This window comes from Mercurialis annua, linkage group LG7 (genome assembly GCF_937616625.2).
Source record: "Mercurialis annua linkage group LG7, ddMerAnnu1.2, whole genome shotgun sequence".
NCBI lineage: Eukaryota > Viridiplantae > Streptophyta > Magnoliopsida > Malpighiales > Euphorbiaceae > Mercurialis > Mercurialis annua.
Genome location: NC_065576.1, coordinates 45,797,540 through 45,813,513, shown reverse-complemented (window position 1 = coordinate 45,813,513; position 15,974 = coordinate 45,797,540). Strand labels below are relative to the sequence as shown.

Here is a 15,974-nt window from a genome sequence, read left to right as displayed (position 1 = left end):
TAGACATAAGATATTGAAAAACTCTCTTAGTCCTTTAAACTATTCTTGAAAATAATTAAGCTCATTTAACTTATTTTTGGCACATTTAAACCTTTTAAATTTTGAAAATGGGGTTTGTTTGAGAACAAATTTAGATGTTTCTAGGTTCCTTCTCATACAAACCCAATTTGTCTGAGACGATGGGTTCGTCTAAGGACAAATTCAGTTTGGATTCGTCTCAGACGGATCAACCTTCATTGGTTGGAGTGATGTTTTCTTTTTATCTTTTAAAATATTGTTTAATTTTAAATGTTATTTAATTATTGGTGTTTTAAAAAAAACAAGATAAAAAATGCTAAAAGATCCATAGATATATAATTAACAAATACTATAAACATAAATATTTTTTAACTTTTTTTTCAGTATAGTTACAAGAGACACATAAGCAGTTCTGATTGTCTCTAACGGTGTTGGATGAGGTTATTTGTTCTATTTGGAAAAGAAAGAGGACTTGATTGTTCTAAATAATAGTTTAAAGACTAATTTGTTCTTTTATTGAAACTATGAGGTTTTTTTAGTACCTTTGGCCTATAATTTTATGCCTCTGAAGTTTAATATTTATTCGCTTACACACCTGAACTGTTAAAATGATTATTTACATACCGTAGCAAGTTTTAATTTTTTTATTAGATCAACACAGTTCTGATATTCTGATATATTCTTATAGGCTGATAATCACTTGGTGGGTATAAAACTATTTTTTAAACAAAGGGATATAAAATTAATTAACCCATACAATTTAAATAAAAAATAAAACTGATAAAATTTACTTTGTCAAATGTGAGGTATTTTTCAATGCTTAAACCTTTTAAAAATAATTATGTCTATATTAAATATTATTGCAAAAATTAAATTTAACAATATTTTAAAACTAAATGCATTCTTTCAACATTAAAAATAATTTTAAAAATAATTAATCATTTTCTGAGAAACCCTCTGAAAAAATGTTTGGGAGCACACTGAACTAATATCACCAGAAACTCCAGTTGCTATATGTAAAAGCAATCGAGACTGGAATTCAACAGCTTATAGGATATTCCAATCATCCAGGCAATTGCAGAGTACTGGTTGTACATTATCTTGCAATGAAATCAGGAACATATATCGAGTTTCTACTTTTCGTTGCTTCAAATGGAGTTTGATTCACTCGTCTAGCCATCGAAAACATATCTAAATTTTCGCTTCGCAATTCCGATGCACACATGATCTAACATGTAAAACAGAGAGAGACAGGCCAACCGTGTGAAATTTCTATTGCATCTGATTATGAGTACAATTACAGAGCACTGGATGTTGTTCTAATACAGATTCTGCATGACCATATATAAACCGAAGCTTATTTTAATGCTTATGTTATCTACGGTGGGAAAACATTTTTGCTTCAGATTCAACTTTTCTCACATTGTCGACAATTTCTTGAATTTTTGAAGAGAGTTCTTCGGTTTGTTTGTCAACGCTGTTCATAAAACTAAGCAACCTTTCTCTGTAAAGTGCACATAGTTGCTCCTGATGCTCCAACTCCATAGTTAGTTCTTCAATTTTCTTATCTTTGTCACCCTACAAGTACCAAAACAATCAATTTTCTCAGATACCTGTAGCTAATTGTGTCACCCTAAAAAATCGCTAATTCATAGAATCAAAGCGGAATTAAAGCTTTAATGGTTATAGGTCTGTGGTAGGATCTTAATAATATAGTAAAACTGAACTGACATGATGGCAAGCCTAAGGTGACCGCATTACTCACCAAATCCTTAATCATAAGGGAAACCAATGTATCAAAAGTACTAATTCATATATAGAATATCTTTCGAAGGACACATTTAATTGCCGATATATTATTCAGAATTCCTAAAGCATTCTACAATTTCTCTGCACACATTGTTCAGGTAACAGCCGGAATTTGAGCCGGCTGATCCATACATCGATAATCAGCTTATGCCTTCTATTCTATGGCACTAATCAGTGTACCCAAGAAAGTAAATGAACTGATCAAAACGTCAAATTCGCAGAGCAAAAACACATGAATGCAATAGAAAGGGCAGAGCAAATACACACATGCCACCATACACCAGTCAATATAATTCGTCGAAAGAAAGAAAAAGTGTAGGGTGCAGATACTAACCGCTGTACTCAAGCCATTGGCAGTAATAACTAAAGGATGATTATGATCTTTCTCAAATCTTGTGACAACCCATTTTCCAGACTTTTCCATTTTCACCAAGATCGTTGCCTTGCAACCTTCTCGTGCACTGGATCGAGACTTCTTATCCGACCCCATTGTAATCCTGTGATTAGGAGAGAAACCCTGTTTATTACATCCAAGTCGACGAGCAAGAGTCCTCCCATCAATCCCAGAACGACGACGTTGCATAACGCGCACAACAAATCCCACCCTCCTAGCATATTCGGTGTAAAACTTTCTCGCATCATCTTCCGAATCAAATTCCATACCCACAAAAGGTTCTAGAATTCCATCTCCTAAACATTCAACTTTTTCCTCAATAGAACTGTCAACTGCCTCAACTTCCTTCTCCAATTCCACTGTCAAAAGCATCAAAATCAACATCCAATAAAACAAAGCAAATCATTTCTAATTATTACTATTTCTCTCACTAGTAAATCCTTGAAAGAATGCAATAATGCTCAAGCTCAAAAGCTATGTAGCACGAACACATATGAGAAAACGGGACCCTTGAACACAGACATGGCGAAACAAATATTATTTTAAGGTTTCCTATGTTAAACGTAAAGTTTCCTGTCCGGAACGTTTCTGTAATGGAAAAAATTTGATTGAATGAAGTGTTCGTGCTACCTTGACGTCAAGGTAGCACGAACACTTCATTCAATCAACCCGTTTTGAAAACGTTTCGGACACTTCACGTTTCAGACACGGAACTTTATTTTTCACATAGGAAACCTTTTAATAATACTGTTTCGTTGTGTCCGTGTACCGTTTCCGGGTGTGTCAGTGTCCGTGCTACCTAGAACTTAACTGTAAAGAAAAAACATCATCAAATTCAAAAGGTTCTCGAATTTGAGTCTAGATGCAAAAGAAATTACATAAGCAACAATCTAATTAAATTTTTTAGCAGAAAATACACATAAATGACAAAATTACATCATAAAATTGAAATACAGAACAAAATTTCACCTTGAACGAGTTAGAGTAGTGAAAAATTGAAAAGAATCGGTATTAAAAATTAAAATCAGAATTATAAACATTCTATCTGGTAATTATGGAGAATAGGAATGCTAACGAGCAATAAATAACAAAAATAAGCAATGGCTTTTATAATATTTTATTTTTTTCTTGAGTTTTTTTAAAAGAAAAATTGATCGGAGAGTGCAAAAATGGAAACGAACTTACTGAATCACAAAAAGGAAGAGAGAGTCATCCAATTTTTGGAGAGAGGCGATCTTCGCATCGATGCGCGACTAAACTAAATTTATGAAATTGCTTCATTCTGCACCGTTGGATTTAGTTATCACTAATACTGAATGCTCTATCTGTTTTCTCGATTCGCTTTGCGTGTGATTGCTTGTACCCTAACTTTCAGTATTCATTTTTATCCTTTTTCAGCTTCAATAAAAATCAAAAATTAATCAATTATTATACTGCTTTTAAAATATTTTTAAAATTTTTAAGATGAAAATTATAATTAATAAATGAAAATTATTAATATTTAGTAGATATTACAAGACTATAAAATCTATACTTATATTTTAATATTTACCACTTTAACAACTTTTTTGGATGAAGTAAATTATGTGATAATATTTTTAAAAAGATATTACTAATTCCCTTGATTTATGGTCTTATCTAATTTTAGAATTAAAATTAATAACAAAATATTTTTAAAAATTAAAAGTAGATTTATAAAATCAAAAACATTAATGTTTAGAATTTTGTTTTTTTAATGAAGCTGATCTATGTTGTTAATGAATCACTCATCAGTCATCACTCATGGCTCATAGTATCTAACATATGCATCATACACCAATATTCATTTACAATTTATTAATTTTCAATTGGTTAATATATTTGCCACCCAAGGTGGCTCGTTATAACTGGTCATAATCAAAAACTAATATAGTCATGAAGAGCAGAGAATCTACCCACAACCTCTCTCCTCTGTATGCTTAGCTCTCTCCAACTCCCACACCCAAAACAAAATTAACTCTCCAATCCAAACAAAAATCCTTAAAATCAAGAAAAATAAAACCTTAATTTAGGTTTGTAGCTTGTTTAAAAGTAAGTATCCTTAAATTTATAACTCTAATTTTTGTCCTAAATCATTCCCTTTCTATAGTTAGTGTATATCAATTGTTTTAATCATTTTGATTAATTTTCCATTTGCTTAAATCTTGTGTAAAGTGAGTACAAATTATCATCAGAAGCTCAATTAGATTAATTTAATTTTTAGTTCTCTAAATTTACATGTTAGAATTTAAGTAATTGAGAATATAATTTCATATTTGTTTTAATGCTTGATTATATATGTAATTGTTTACCTTAATTTGATTATTGCAATGTACAAATAAATATTCATAATATGTTTATTCTAGTGGATGAACAACTTTCTACCAGTGATGATGGAGAAATGGATCAAATTGTAGAGAGTTCCAACATTAAAGAGGCAAATACAAATGAACAAAGTTCCGATATAGAACCGTACGTAGGTATGGGATTTGAATCCGAAGAAGCTGCTAAGGTGTTCTACGATGCATACTCTACGCGCTTGGGATTTGTTATGCGCGTTGATGCATTTCGGAGATCTATGCGTGATGGCAAAGTTGTGTGGCGTCGGCTTGTGTGTAATAAAGAAGGGTTCCGTAAGCTACGGCCTAAGAGAAGTGAGAATAGGAAGCCTCGGGCAATAACACGAGAAGGTTGCAAAGCTATGATAGTTGTAAAGAAAGAGAAAACAGGGAAATGGATCGTAACGAGATTTGTAAGGGAGCATAATCATCCTCTTGTCGCGATACCTCCAAATGGTCGACGGAGTGTGCTTTTATCTCAAGCACCGGTGAGTACCAAGCTCGGATATGAATTGTTTGATTTTGAAAGGGAGTAGTTCTTCATTTAATGTATCATAAAATTTGTAATGTGTATGTTTCTTTGCTATTTTGCAGGATGATAAAGATGTAAAGATTCGGGAATTGACTGCTGAACTACAACGAGAACGAAGGCGATCTGCAGCTTATCAAGAACAGCTGTGTGTGGTTTTGAGAGATATGGAGGAGCATTCAACTTACCTATCAAGAAACATTGAAGACATAGTGCAAAGCGTTCGAGAAATCGAAAATAAGAGGTAGACCGTTTTTTTCAATAGATTATATTAGCCTGTCTGTGTACAACTTCCTCTAAATGCTATGTAGGTTTTAAACAAGTTAAATAAAAAGTATAGTTAAACAACATATATGATATATCCATATATATCTTTTTCTAGAATAAGTCTACATGTTTAAAATTTAATCTGAACACCGAACTTTTAAATTTCCAGAATAATGAAAAATAAAAATATTATCTAAACAGAATTCAGTGATGAAGAATTCTTTAATGAAGAAGCTATTTTACTTCCATAAACAGACTTCAGCAGCACTAGATATTCGTTTATGGCTTCTCCTTCTTTCGTTACTTCTACGTCGTAGTCCGATAATGCATCTTCATTAGCTACTTCTTGTGCAATCTCACCCTCCATCTCTACATCCCTCTCTTCTTCATCTTGCCTCGGAATGTTTGCCCTTGTCGTGTCGTTTGAACTTCTTCCTCGTGTCCTTAACTGTTGGGCTACTTCCTCAACAGAACGGGTACCATCTAAAACACCGCGAATAATAGCTTCAGCCACTGATGGTCCTTGAATTCCCCTGGATTTGCATCGTTTAATTAGTGATTGGATTCGTTCTCTTTTCTTACGTTCAACTTCATCCTGGATGGCTCTATAAGTCTCAGGATTTATCAAGTCGTGTAATGCTTTATTGGTGTCATTCTCGTTTCTTCGTAAAGCTTCGGCAGCAATTTTCTTCTCTAATCCTATAGAAACTAAGGTGTTCAATATCGATAGATTTACAGCTTTCTTTAATGGCGTTTCTCCAAAGCGTTGTTGCTCGCAAATTTCTGCTAAACGGCAAAGGTTGTCTTTTCCTCTCTTCCTTTTCTTTTCCTTCTCTCCGACAAGGAACTTAATTGCACTCTCAACATTCTGATCACTCATTCTCAATGCTCTTTTCGCTTCTTTTTCCGTAAACCCCATGCTCATAACAGTTGATAGAGCTTCCGCCGTCACTTGAAACTTCAAAAATTTTCTTTGCGCTGAAACCAAAAACCTTCTGCATTTATCAAACTCGCCGTTGTGGTATGCAACCACTCCGATCAAGAGCTCCAATCTCATATTTAACACAAAGCCTGAAGATTGACCTGATTGAAGGAATCTAAAACACGAAACATCTTTTCCGTGAGTGCGTTCAAGTCCTTCTCTAGCCATGTTAAGGCGTTCTCCTGCAACCGAAAGCCAGGCAATGTCACGGAGCATGAAATAGCACCAAACCATGTCGATGTGCAAGAACGGATTGACAAGTTCAATAGACTTAGGATCGCATAGAGAAAAAGCTTCTTCTCCCATAGAAAGAACTTCTAATGCATCTTTATACTTCTGCTTCCTAATTAGTCCCTTGCCCATTGCATGAAGCATCAGACCCGTCATTATTGCCTGTCGATTAGTCTCCGAAAAATGCAATTCGTTGCCATTATCATCTTCAAGTTCTATACTAAAATTCCCCATTGGAAACGATACTTCGCCGTGTCTGGTGGAGAGCGCAGTTACAGCCGCCTTGACTCGGGCTAGTCGTTGGTCGTGTTCTTCCACGGCCAGAAACTCTTGCTTCAACGACTTTCCCTCCTCGACAAGAACCCGACCAACAAGAATCTTCGAGTTGTTTTTGATACCCAGTTTCGTGAGCTTTTCGTCGCTGTCTCCATCTTTCAATACTCTACCGCTGCATATCAATTTGATTGAATCAGAACCGATCTTCGATCGGTTCGATATCTCTTCTTTCAACATGCTAAGTGTACAATTCTCCAATTCTACCTCTACAACCCCTCCCCAAATTCCAGTAATTTTTAATTTTTCCGCCATTAATATATTAGATTGATTAGGTTGACTGAGCTCGAAAATTAGAAGAGCTTTTGATAAAATTAACAATGATCGGATCGTCTATTTATATAGGTAACTACTGAATCCTGAATGTATAAGTATTTCTATTTCAAACGGTACTAAGAATTCCTAATGGATAAATAATTTCTTATGGAAAGTTTAATTCTTTTTGTATTTGAACAGTTTTTTGGTTCACATGTTTTATCTAATCCAAATTTTAATAGGATTAAAAGTAATCATTATGTGAATAATAATTAGATATAGTTTTTTTTTTTTGTTATTTGGTTCCTACTAGAGTTTAAAATTAAATTCTAAACCTCCCAGTGCTAGTCTGAATATAGGTCAACTTAAGTTTTAATTTTTTTTGCGTATGTTACTAGCAAAGAATATACAATTCTATTAGACAATAAAAAAAATAGTACGAGAAACAATATGTTTAATTTCCACTAAAATAAATTCTTTTTTTCCCTATATAATTATAGCTTATCAATTAAAGTCGTAATCAATGAAATTATTAATTAATGAAAGTATAATTTTCATGGTGTTTTAAATGGTAGACAATGCAATTTGCAGAACAATAACGTTGGATTGGTGGTGCAAAATAATTGCGTGAATGTCCAAATCCAAGTCATCTTATTTTATAGTAACATAACAAAGCAAAACAGAATCCTGAGATCAAAGACAAGAAACCATCCCTTGTAAGATACACCTTAACGCATTTATGTTTTTAAAGCCTTAATTATCAATTTACCCTCTCAACTTGCATTTATTAGTCAATTAGAATGCAAATTAAGTTTGTTATTAATTTAGCCCCTACATTCTGCACTTATATCTGGCTCCACGGATAAATTTGACATTACAGAACACATTCTAAGGATGCAGAGTCAGTTTGTTTTCCACTTGATTTGCCAGCTAACTGCAAGATTTGATAACTAACTTGCACACTTTCATTTACTCTAAAATACTTGAAAATAACAGCAATTTTGCGGATCAATTGGGACGCGCAATTTTCAAGCTACAACATGATATATCTACTACTAGACTATACATGCCAAGACAACAACAATGCTTCCTCAAACAGAAGTGAAAAGCTTACAGAGAAATCAAATCGGTATTGAAGCTATGATTCACACATCGAATAACTAAGAGAAAGCCGAGCGATTTACAAGTAAAGGTTGATAATACTTACCATAAGCCTATTGGTTATATAAAATAAGTTTCAATCCGATCATCTGTCGCCTGCACCGTCACTTTCACTAACGCAAAACTATATCAGAACCTTAACTTCAACTTACATTAAACCACATCAGAACCAAACTTATCCATTTTTTCATGAATCCAACCACAAGAAGTCATATAAAACACATCAAAACCTTGCCAAAACTAGTAAAACAATCAGAAATTCCACCAACTAGCCTCATCATTTACCAAATTTAGCTCAAAAACTAACATTACCTACTTCACACTGAAGAACCAATAACAACAACAAGAACACCCTTAAAATCTTAAACTAAGATAAACTGAAAAGCCCAAATCTTTATGCCGTCGCATTCGAGCAATCTGAACCGACATTGATAAAGAAAGTAAGTACGCCGGCTATAACCGCACGGATAAGCTCATACTAACCCGTCAATCTGGGATCCAATTCGGGATTTTTCTTTGCGAGGTGCCGGAAGCTTAAAAGCCAATATTAGTCAGAAAAGTTCAAATCTCTATGCTTAGATAAGCCAATTTTAGCCAGAAAATATCAGTTTAACCAACTAAAATATCATAAACCAAATTAACCAAGAAAAAAGATAGATAATTTATCAAGAAAATTCAAAACACCCAACAATTTCATTTCAACCAAACTTATTATACACCCAAATCCAAACTCATTTCAATGAAGAAAAGCATAAACAGCAGTAGAAATATAAACCAAGAGAGCAGAAGAAACCAAAACAACCAAAGAAGTAACAGCATGAACAGTGCTCTTACTCCCACACGACAACATCCCCAACCTAATCTCAATCACATTCACCATCGACAACATCAAGAAAACACACCCCATCACCGACCCAACAGCCGAGCCCATCATCCCAAATCTCAGCACCTTCAGATTTATATGAGCTCTGAACGCCTCATCCACGTCCTTACTGTTCAGCAAGTTGATGGCCAGCTTCAAACCCTGAGCAACCAGAGAGGAGAACAGGAAGAAACTGAACGAAACCACTTCGAAAACAAGAAGTTTTTTCGCTACGTCAATGCCTGCGTCGCAAGCTGACCGGTTTTCAAGGCTGCGTTGGCCTGGTGTTGTTAAAGAAAGGCCCACGAAGACTGCTATGGTGAAGAGGGAGTTTACGTTTACTAGGCCGTCGAGGGCGGTGACATGGACGCTGGTGGTGGCGGAGGTGGCGGCGGAGGAGGAAGTTGAGGTGGCTCTTCTTGTTATGTTTCCTCCTGGGCTGTAATATGCTTCTTTAGGTGATCTAAAATCAAGAAAATCAAGAAAATAAATAAAGAATTGAAAAGATTGAGATGTAATGCAAATAAATAAAGAATATAAAGTCAAGAAATGAGAATGGGAGAGTTACAGATCCATAATGTTGTTTAATCTTTATTAAAGAATCTTGAAATTCTTGAATTTTTGTAGGGTTTATGTTGTTGTTTTGTAGCTTCTTGAAGGATTTACAGTGTTTAATTTATAGAGAAATTTCCTTTTTTTCTTGATTTGTGTTGCTTGTGGAGTGTATTTTTCTTGTGGGGAATTGAGTTTGTTTTCTTGGAGAAGAGATTCTTTTTGTACCTTTTAGTTAATTTTGAGTTGCTTTTTTTAAATTTTTATAGGATTGATTTAAAGGTGGTGTAATGAGAGAGATTAGGAGGGATGGGCTAAAGGGAAATGAAGCACAAAAAAACAGATGAAGTTTGTTGAAAATCAAAAAGGTAGCTGTGTTATTTAAGGTGGAGATTGTAATGACATTGTAGAAAGTCAAGTGTATTGCCTGTTTGTACATTATTACAAGTTTTCTTTAGCCCCATGTTTTTTGAGAAATTTCATCCTAAAATTCTCTCATTTAGTTTATACATTAAAAACTGTTGAACAATTTAAAAATATATATATATTAAAAATTGAGTTTATCTAAAAAAATGAATTAAAATTCTTAGTAAATGCCATTCTATCTGGTAGTAGTAGTTTTTTATTTTTCTAATACGTTTTACTATAATTAATGCGGATATAATGACAATTAATTACTCCCTCCGGTCCATAATATTAGTCGCATTTGACAATTTCACATAGATTAAGAAAATAATAAATATGTCTTGATTTGTGTATAGTTTTACTAAATTGTCCATATTAATTACCACTTGTTTTATGTTTGACTATTTTTTTTAACCTTACAAAGTATTTATTGCTAGGGATAATTTTGGAAAAATAGCAATTAATGCTTTCTTGAAACTCTAATGTGACAAATATTATGGACCAAAAGAAATTTTCAAATGCGACTAATATTATGGACCGGAGGGAGTATTAAACTAATAATTGACTATCTACAGTATTGCCGGTTAATTTGAAGTTGAGAGAATATAATTTTATTAATGTGCATTTTGCACCAAAATTGATTGTTATAGTACAATAACAATCCCAAATAATAAATAGTGACTTAACCAAATATGATCAGAAGAATCTTTACGCGAGGTAGATATCATATATCTCCTAAATTTGATGAATTTTTAGTTAATGGTATGATAAAGATATTGAAATTATTATAATGGTATTGAACATAATCTAATTGTGAAATTTTGAGATTGAGCATAAAATAATTTGCATCGTAATAATTGTAAAACAAAAATGTATAACATAAATTTTCAAATTTGACAAATTAAGCACAAACTAATGCAATATAAGACACTAAATAGTTGAACACAATAATATATTTATTAAAAAAACAATAATATTTATCGTTCTAGCGTGAACATCAATATTTACTTATCAAAAAGTTACTTGATATCAAAAACTGTAAAAATTGATAATTTAAATATTTTAAATTATTAAAATTAAAATTTTATATTAACTACCTCAAACAAAAGAAACAAGTTATGATCGAACTAGAAGAGAGGCTTAATGAGCCATTTTAAAAACTTAGTAAAATAGTTTAATACGAAACATCTTATATAAAATGGGATTATTTCAAACATCGGCAAAACATTAGCACCTTTTTGTATATTTTCTCAAAAATTTCCATACATGTACTGCATGATCTTTCACACAAAAGATTATTTAGTTTCCTTAACAAACGCCTTAAATTTTGGCTTCTTGTTTGAATTCTATTAATTAATTTCTTCATAATTTCGAGCTTCCATTTTTCTTAATCGTTTCTTCTAAGACGCATCGTTAGTGAACAATGTATTCAAAGTCACAAGCATCTTAATGATCAAGTATATAATATCAACGGTTTCAAGTTGCACATTTTAAATAATTAAATTGATCATCTTCGGTGATTTTATATGGAAAGAGAGGAAGCCATCACAAATTAATATTTTTAAACGTCCGATCTAAATTTGGATTTAATTAACGCCAATACATTTTAGTAATTACAAAAGTAAATTACATTTAGGAAAAAAAAGGCTTCTAATGTTGGCTATAAAATATTGGTTGAATTAATAAGAGAATTTTCCAATATTTTGTGGAATAAAATCCAATTTTAGGATTGCAATATAAAATTTTTGTTTTAATGTAATGCTCGTCTAGTTTCAATTTAATGCTACGTACATTCATGATAACGACACTGTATCATAAACTTAAAACAGTATATTCAAAGAGCAAAAAAAAAAAATAGATAAACCTGATGTAAGATAGATAGATATAAAAATTATAAATTATAAACCTGATGAGATATATACACAGCAAAATTTACACTTCTGTTTCACCAGTAATCTCCAAAAGAGCATTTCCCCATTTTAAAAATGGTAAAACCTAAATACGAGAAATTTTAAGATGGAACCTAGTTCGTCACGTACAGGACTAAAACATCCATTAATTACGGTTCCAAAAACTTGCTCTCATAATTGCACATAACCAATAAGACTACTATTCATCAAAGAAATAATGACACCGATAAATAAATATTGAAGATATGAATGAAGAGCTATAGCTAATGAAACCGATAATGATGGCTGAAAGTAAGAGAACTGGGAGAAGCTAGATGTATCGTAGAATCAAAACTTGATTACATTCTCTTCCGTTCTTCGGATGCATTGAGAAGCATTTGAACTCAATAGTCAATTTTCCTAGATTTCTAGCAAAAAACAGATGCAGACCAAAGATAAAGATAGAAAAATAAATCATTATATAACACAGCAAAATGTCAAATTAAAAACATGAAATTATAATATTAAAAACATTTATTCCAAGTAAACAACCTCACCTGGTAGGATGGTGCTAATCATTCAAGCAAGGTAAACCAGTCAGTATCTTTACTATAAAATCATTTTGATATGACCAACTCCTAACCAGTAAAACTTCTAAACTAAAAAAACAAACTGACTAACAACAAAGAAGAAACAGTGTTTAACTTGATAACGATATTAATAAAAAGCCAAATATTAATAGCACAACTGCAACATTAGTAGAAATGTAGTTTCCAACACGAGAATTAACCAATCGGAAATATGTTTGAATCTCTAAACAAGAACATTAGAAAATTGGTGCATGAAAATAGCTGATTCTAGGTTCTTGTTCTTGTTTCAGTTTCCGCTCCTTAATTTACTACTAGTAGTTCATCTTTAAAAATGCAAAGAAAATTCAATTTGAAGTCTATGAATATCATATTTCTCATATGAATGTTAAATAAGAAACGACGGAATAGTGCATGCCTTTCAGCTCTAATACCCTTAAAAAAAATCCTTAAATAAAAATTGACGGTGCAAAAGCATGCAATGATGCATTTTCACAAAGTAAAAAATAGCTCCTTAGTTACATGATTACATCTAAAAGTAAGTAGGCATCTAATGAACTTAAGAATTTAGAAGCCGGGTTATTTTATGATCTAACAAAGTAAACTAATAAATGTGAAGTTCTTCAACTGAAAATACGTCATGAATCAAGATACTGATGTTGGTGTCTACATACAGTAATTGAAAATGTTCAGGACTAATTCAAGCAGCGGCAATGATGGTAATAATGCTACAATTTTCAATCTACTGATTATATCATCAAATACAGCTGAAAATAAAGCTGATCACATACCTGAACAGAATGCTTAATAAGAAAAAAAAATTATTTAGACAATTACCACGCAAATCAATCATAAGGCAACAATAACATAGAGAATAAATAAATATAATAAAAAGAGGAAAAGGAGATTTTGTAAACCGGCTGAGATGTAAAGGCAAAACAACATAGCCGATGAATCAATAAACAGTCTAGTCTCCAGAAAAACGGACAGATGTAAATTCAAAAGCCATTAAATTTACCTCTAATGCGGAATTTAGCCTTCTATTCTCACATACCAAGATTGTTTCGAACAGGTTCTTAATCTTGAAAAGAATGCAGGAAGCCTAAACATCATGGTAGATCAAAGAATAGCATACATAACAAATGGACAAACATAAATCCAATTAGAAATGGCATTTGAATGTCTTAAAACAACAGAATATTAAATTAAAAAAAATCATTTATGTAGTTCGTTAGAAGGTGTATCCGAAATTTTATCGCATGTTCATTGCCGAACTTTAATGTATACATGGAAATCTTCCATAGGAACTAGCATAATCATCGAGTCAAAATTTAATAATAGGATTAGTGATTAACTCACCTGCTTAACATGGAATGATCATGTAAAAAGCGAAAGAAGCTTGCTTTGAACTCATCTTATGACAACGACAGAGAGCACGCTAGTACACAACCATGTCCTTGAATAAAGGAAAACAAGCGTGCTCTCTCTCATTGTCAACAAATGATGTCAAAGCTTGGAAGAGATCTCCGAAAAAGGGTTGCACACACATAATAATATGAGTAGAAAAAATGGAAGATTTAAGGGGAAATTATTTCTTGTCTCGTTTTATTATGGGCAATATATGCCCAATTTTCAATCATTATCTAAACCAAAGAACTGCCAAATCTTGAGTTCTTGGAATCTTGGTACACTACCTGCAAGAATAAATTAGCTAATCAATATTTACACAGCCAATTTCTTTGATATAAACTACTTCATATGCTAAAACAATTAAAATACCTATATGATCATAACTCATAAGAAAAACAAAAAGAAAGATTTCCCACCCATGAAATTATCAACAATGTTACACGTACTACGACAAGGATTATAAATATTTCAACCAACATAAACATTGGCTAGCAGTGTAAACATTAAACAAAAACAAATTGAGTATACAAGTATAGGTTATAGATTCTTCAAGAAGCTCAATTTAGTTCCCTTCGATTAAAAAGGCCAATTACCCGCACCTTCACTGTTCAATTGCAGACTAATGCATATGTTGCTACATATGTTGTTCTAGATTTCATAAGTTACAAGCATAATTAGGTTTTTCTGATCAGTAAAGACCTATAATATCTATAAACTAGAGGAAGTTGAAAAACCAAAACGGTTTGTCGAACGTCCAGCATAAGTTCATTAAAAAAAAAAACTATGAATCAGTTACCGATTTTTTAACTCAAAAACAATAATTGGCAAGTAAACCTACAAATAAACAAAGCTGAATTCATCTCTGTATTAATAAAAGCATAATTTAAGAGCTCCAAAAAATAAAATTCGCCACTTTTCAAGCCCTAGTTACCTATGTGTTTCACCAAAGTCAGGCTCTTTTTTTCACAGCTTCAATTTTTGAAGCAACCCTAATGATCACTTAAACTACAGTTTATTTCTTTTTTCATCACTTTGTTCTTCCTAACATCCAAACAACAACAGAAATTATAACATCTTCTACCCTAAAAACAGCATAATAAGTTTACTGAAAACCCTAAGGATAACTTTTAATGTTATAACCTATTCATTTGAGCAGATCTACAACCATGACATAACAACATGCATGAAATATGTACTTAATCAATTTAATACATGCATTTAAAAAGAACAGTAATTAAAGTGAACAAAAGCTTCACAGAGCAGATCCAAATTCGAAACCCATAAAAAAAAGTAAAAAATTATTCCATAAACGGCAAAAAGATGCCCTAAAACTGAAAAGAAACAACAAGCTACTGAATTGAACTGAAAAGCATACCATTCTTAAACAATAAGTACTGCATAAAATAAATAAAATAAGTACTACGGGAAATGAGAAATTTCGAACCTCGAATGGAACTCAAAATTTTGTTGGGGATCAAATTAATTAATTAATTAATTAGTAATGTAGAGAGTCGGGGTAAACAGTGAGGGTTTGGTTTGGGGAGATTAAGATAAATAGAAAAATTAGAGAGATAAGGACGAATTAGAATTATTGTTGATGATGACATGACATGTTATGTTGGTACGCTTTCACATCTACCAACAGTTCTCGCCCTAAATTCTTATGGCTTCCATTCCAGTGTAAAAAATAAAATATTAAAATTGTTTGTGAATAAATATCAGTTGAATAAAATGTAATATTTATAAAAAATAACAAAATCTGATACTACTCCGTGTTTGGTAAAATTTAATTAATTTTAAATATGTTAAATGATCATAAATAATGATATACTAGTGTAAAACCCTCGCTTCGCTTCGGAATTGACCAGATTAAAATTAAAATATAAATTTGAATTTAATAATTTATTTTATTTAAATGTTTATAATTAGAAAA

General features: G+C 32.1%; 4 protein-coding genes and 1 long non-coding RNA gene across 5 annotated transcripts; 1 reads left to right on the top strand and 4 right to left on the bottom strand.

Moving 5' to 3' along the window:
* Window positions 1-1,267: 1,267 nt before the first annotated feature.
* On the bottom strand, window positions 1,268-3,517 carry LOC126654812 (protein FAR1-RELATED SEQUENCE 5-like). Its single transcript, XM_050348811.2, has 3 exons — window positions 3,407-3,517; window positions 2,162-2,580; window positions 1,268-1,596 (listed from the first exon to the last, which is right to left on the bottom strand). Coding segments are annotated over exons 1-3 (624 nt in total). The 5' UTR covers window positions 3,408-3,517; the 3' UTR covers window positions 1,268-1,392.
* Window positions 3,518-4,176: 659 nt separating this feature from the next.
* On the top strand, window positions 4,177-5,459 carry LOC126654741 (protein FAR1-RELATED SEQUENCE 5). The gene is made up of 3 exons (XM_050348706.2): window positions 4,177-4,291; window positions 4,606-5,066; window positions 5,173-5,459. Coding segments are annotated over exons 1-3 (645 nt in total). The 5' UTR covers window positions 4,177-4,290; the 3' UTR covers window positions 5,356-5,459.
* Window positions 5,460-5,535: 76 nt separating this feature from the next.
* On the bottom strand, window positions 5,536-7,406 carry LOC126654740 (uncharacterized). The gene has a single exon (XM_050348705.2). The coding sequence runs from the start codon at window positions 7,173-7,175 to the stop codon at window positions 5,568-5,570; it is 1,608 nt and encodes a 535-aa protein (XP_050204662.1). The 5' UTR covers window positions 7,176-7,406; the 3' UTR covers window positions 5,536-5,567.
* A 1,591-nt stretch (window positions 7,407-8,997) lies between these two features.
* LOC126654611 (uncharacterized) lies at window positions 8,998-10,150 on the bottom strand. Its single transcript, XM_050348525.2, has 2 exons — window positions 9,767-10,150; window positions 8,998-9,661 (listed from the first exon to the last, which is right to left on the bottom strand). Exons 1-2 carry the CDS (start codon window positions 9,772-9,774, stop codon window positions 9,073-9,075), a joined length of 597 nt encoding a protein of 198 aa, XP_050204482.1. The 5' UTR covers window positions 9,775-10,150; the 3' UTR covers window positions 8,998-9,072.
* Window positions 10,151-12,031: 1,881 nt separating this feature from the next.
* LOC126657699 (uncharacterized) lies at window positions 12,032-15,803 on the bottom strand. The gene is made up of 2 exons (XR_007633401.1): window positions 15,486-15,803; window positions 12,032-14,325 (listed from the first exon to the last, which is right to left on the bottom strand). It is a non-coding gene; the product is annotated as an uncharacterized LOC126657699 (long non-coding RNA).
* Between the last annotated feature and the right edge of the window lie 171 nt (window positions 15,804-15,974).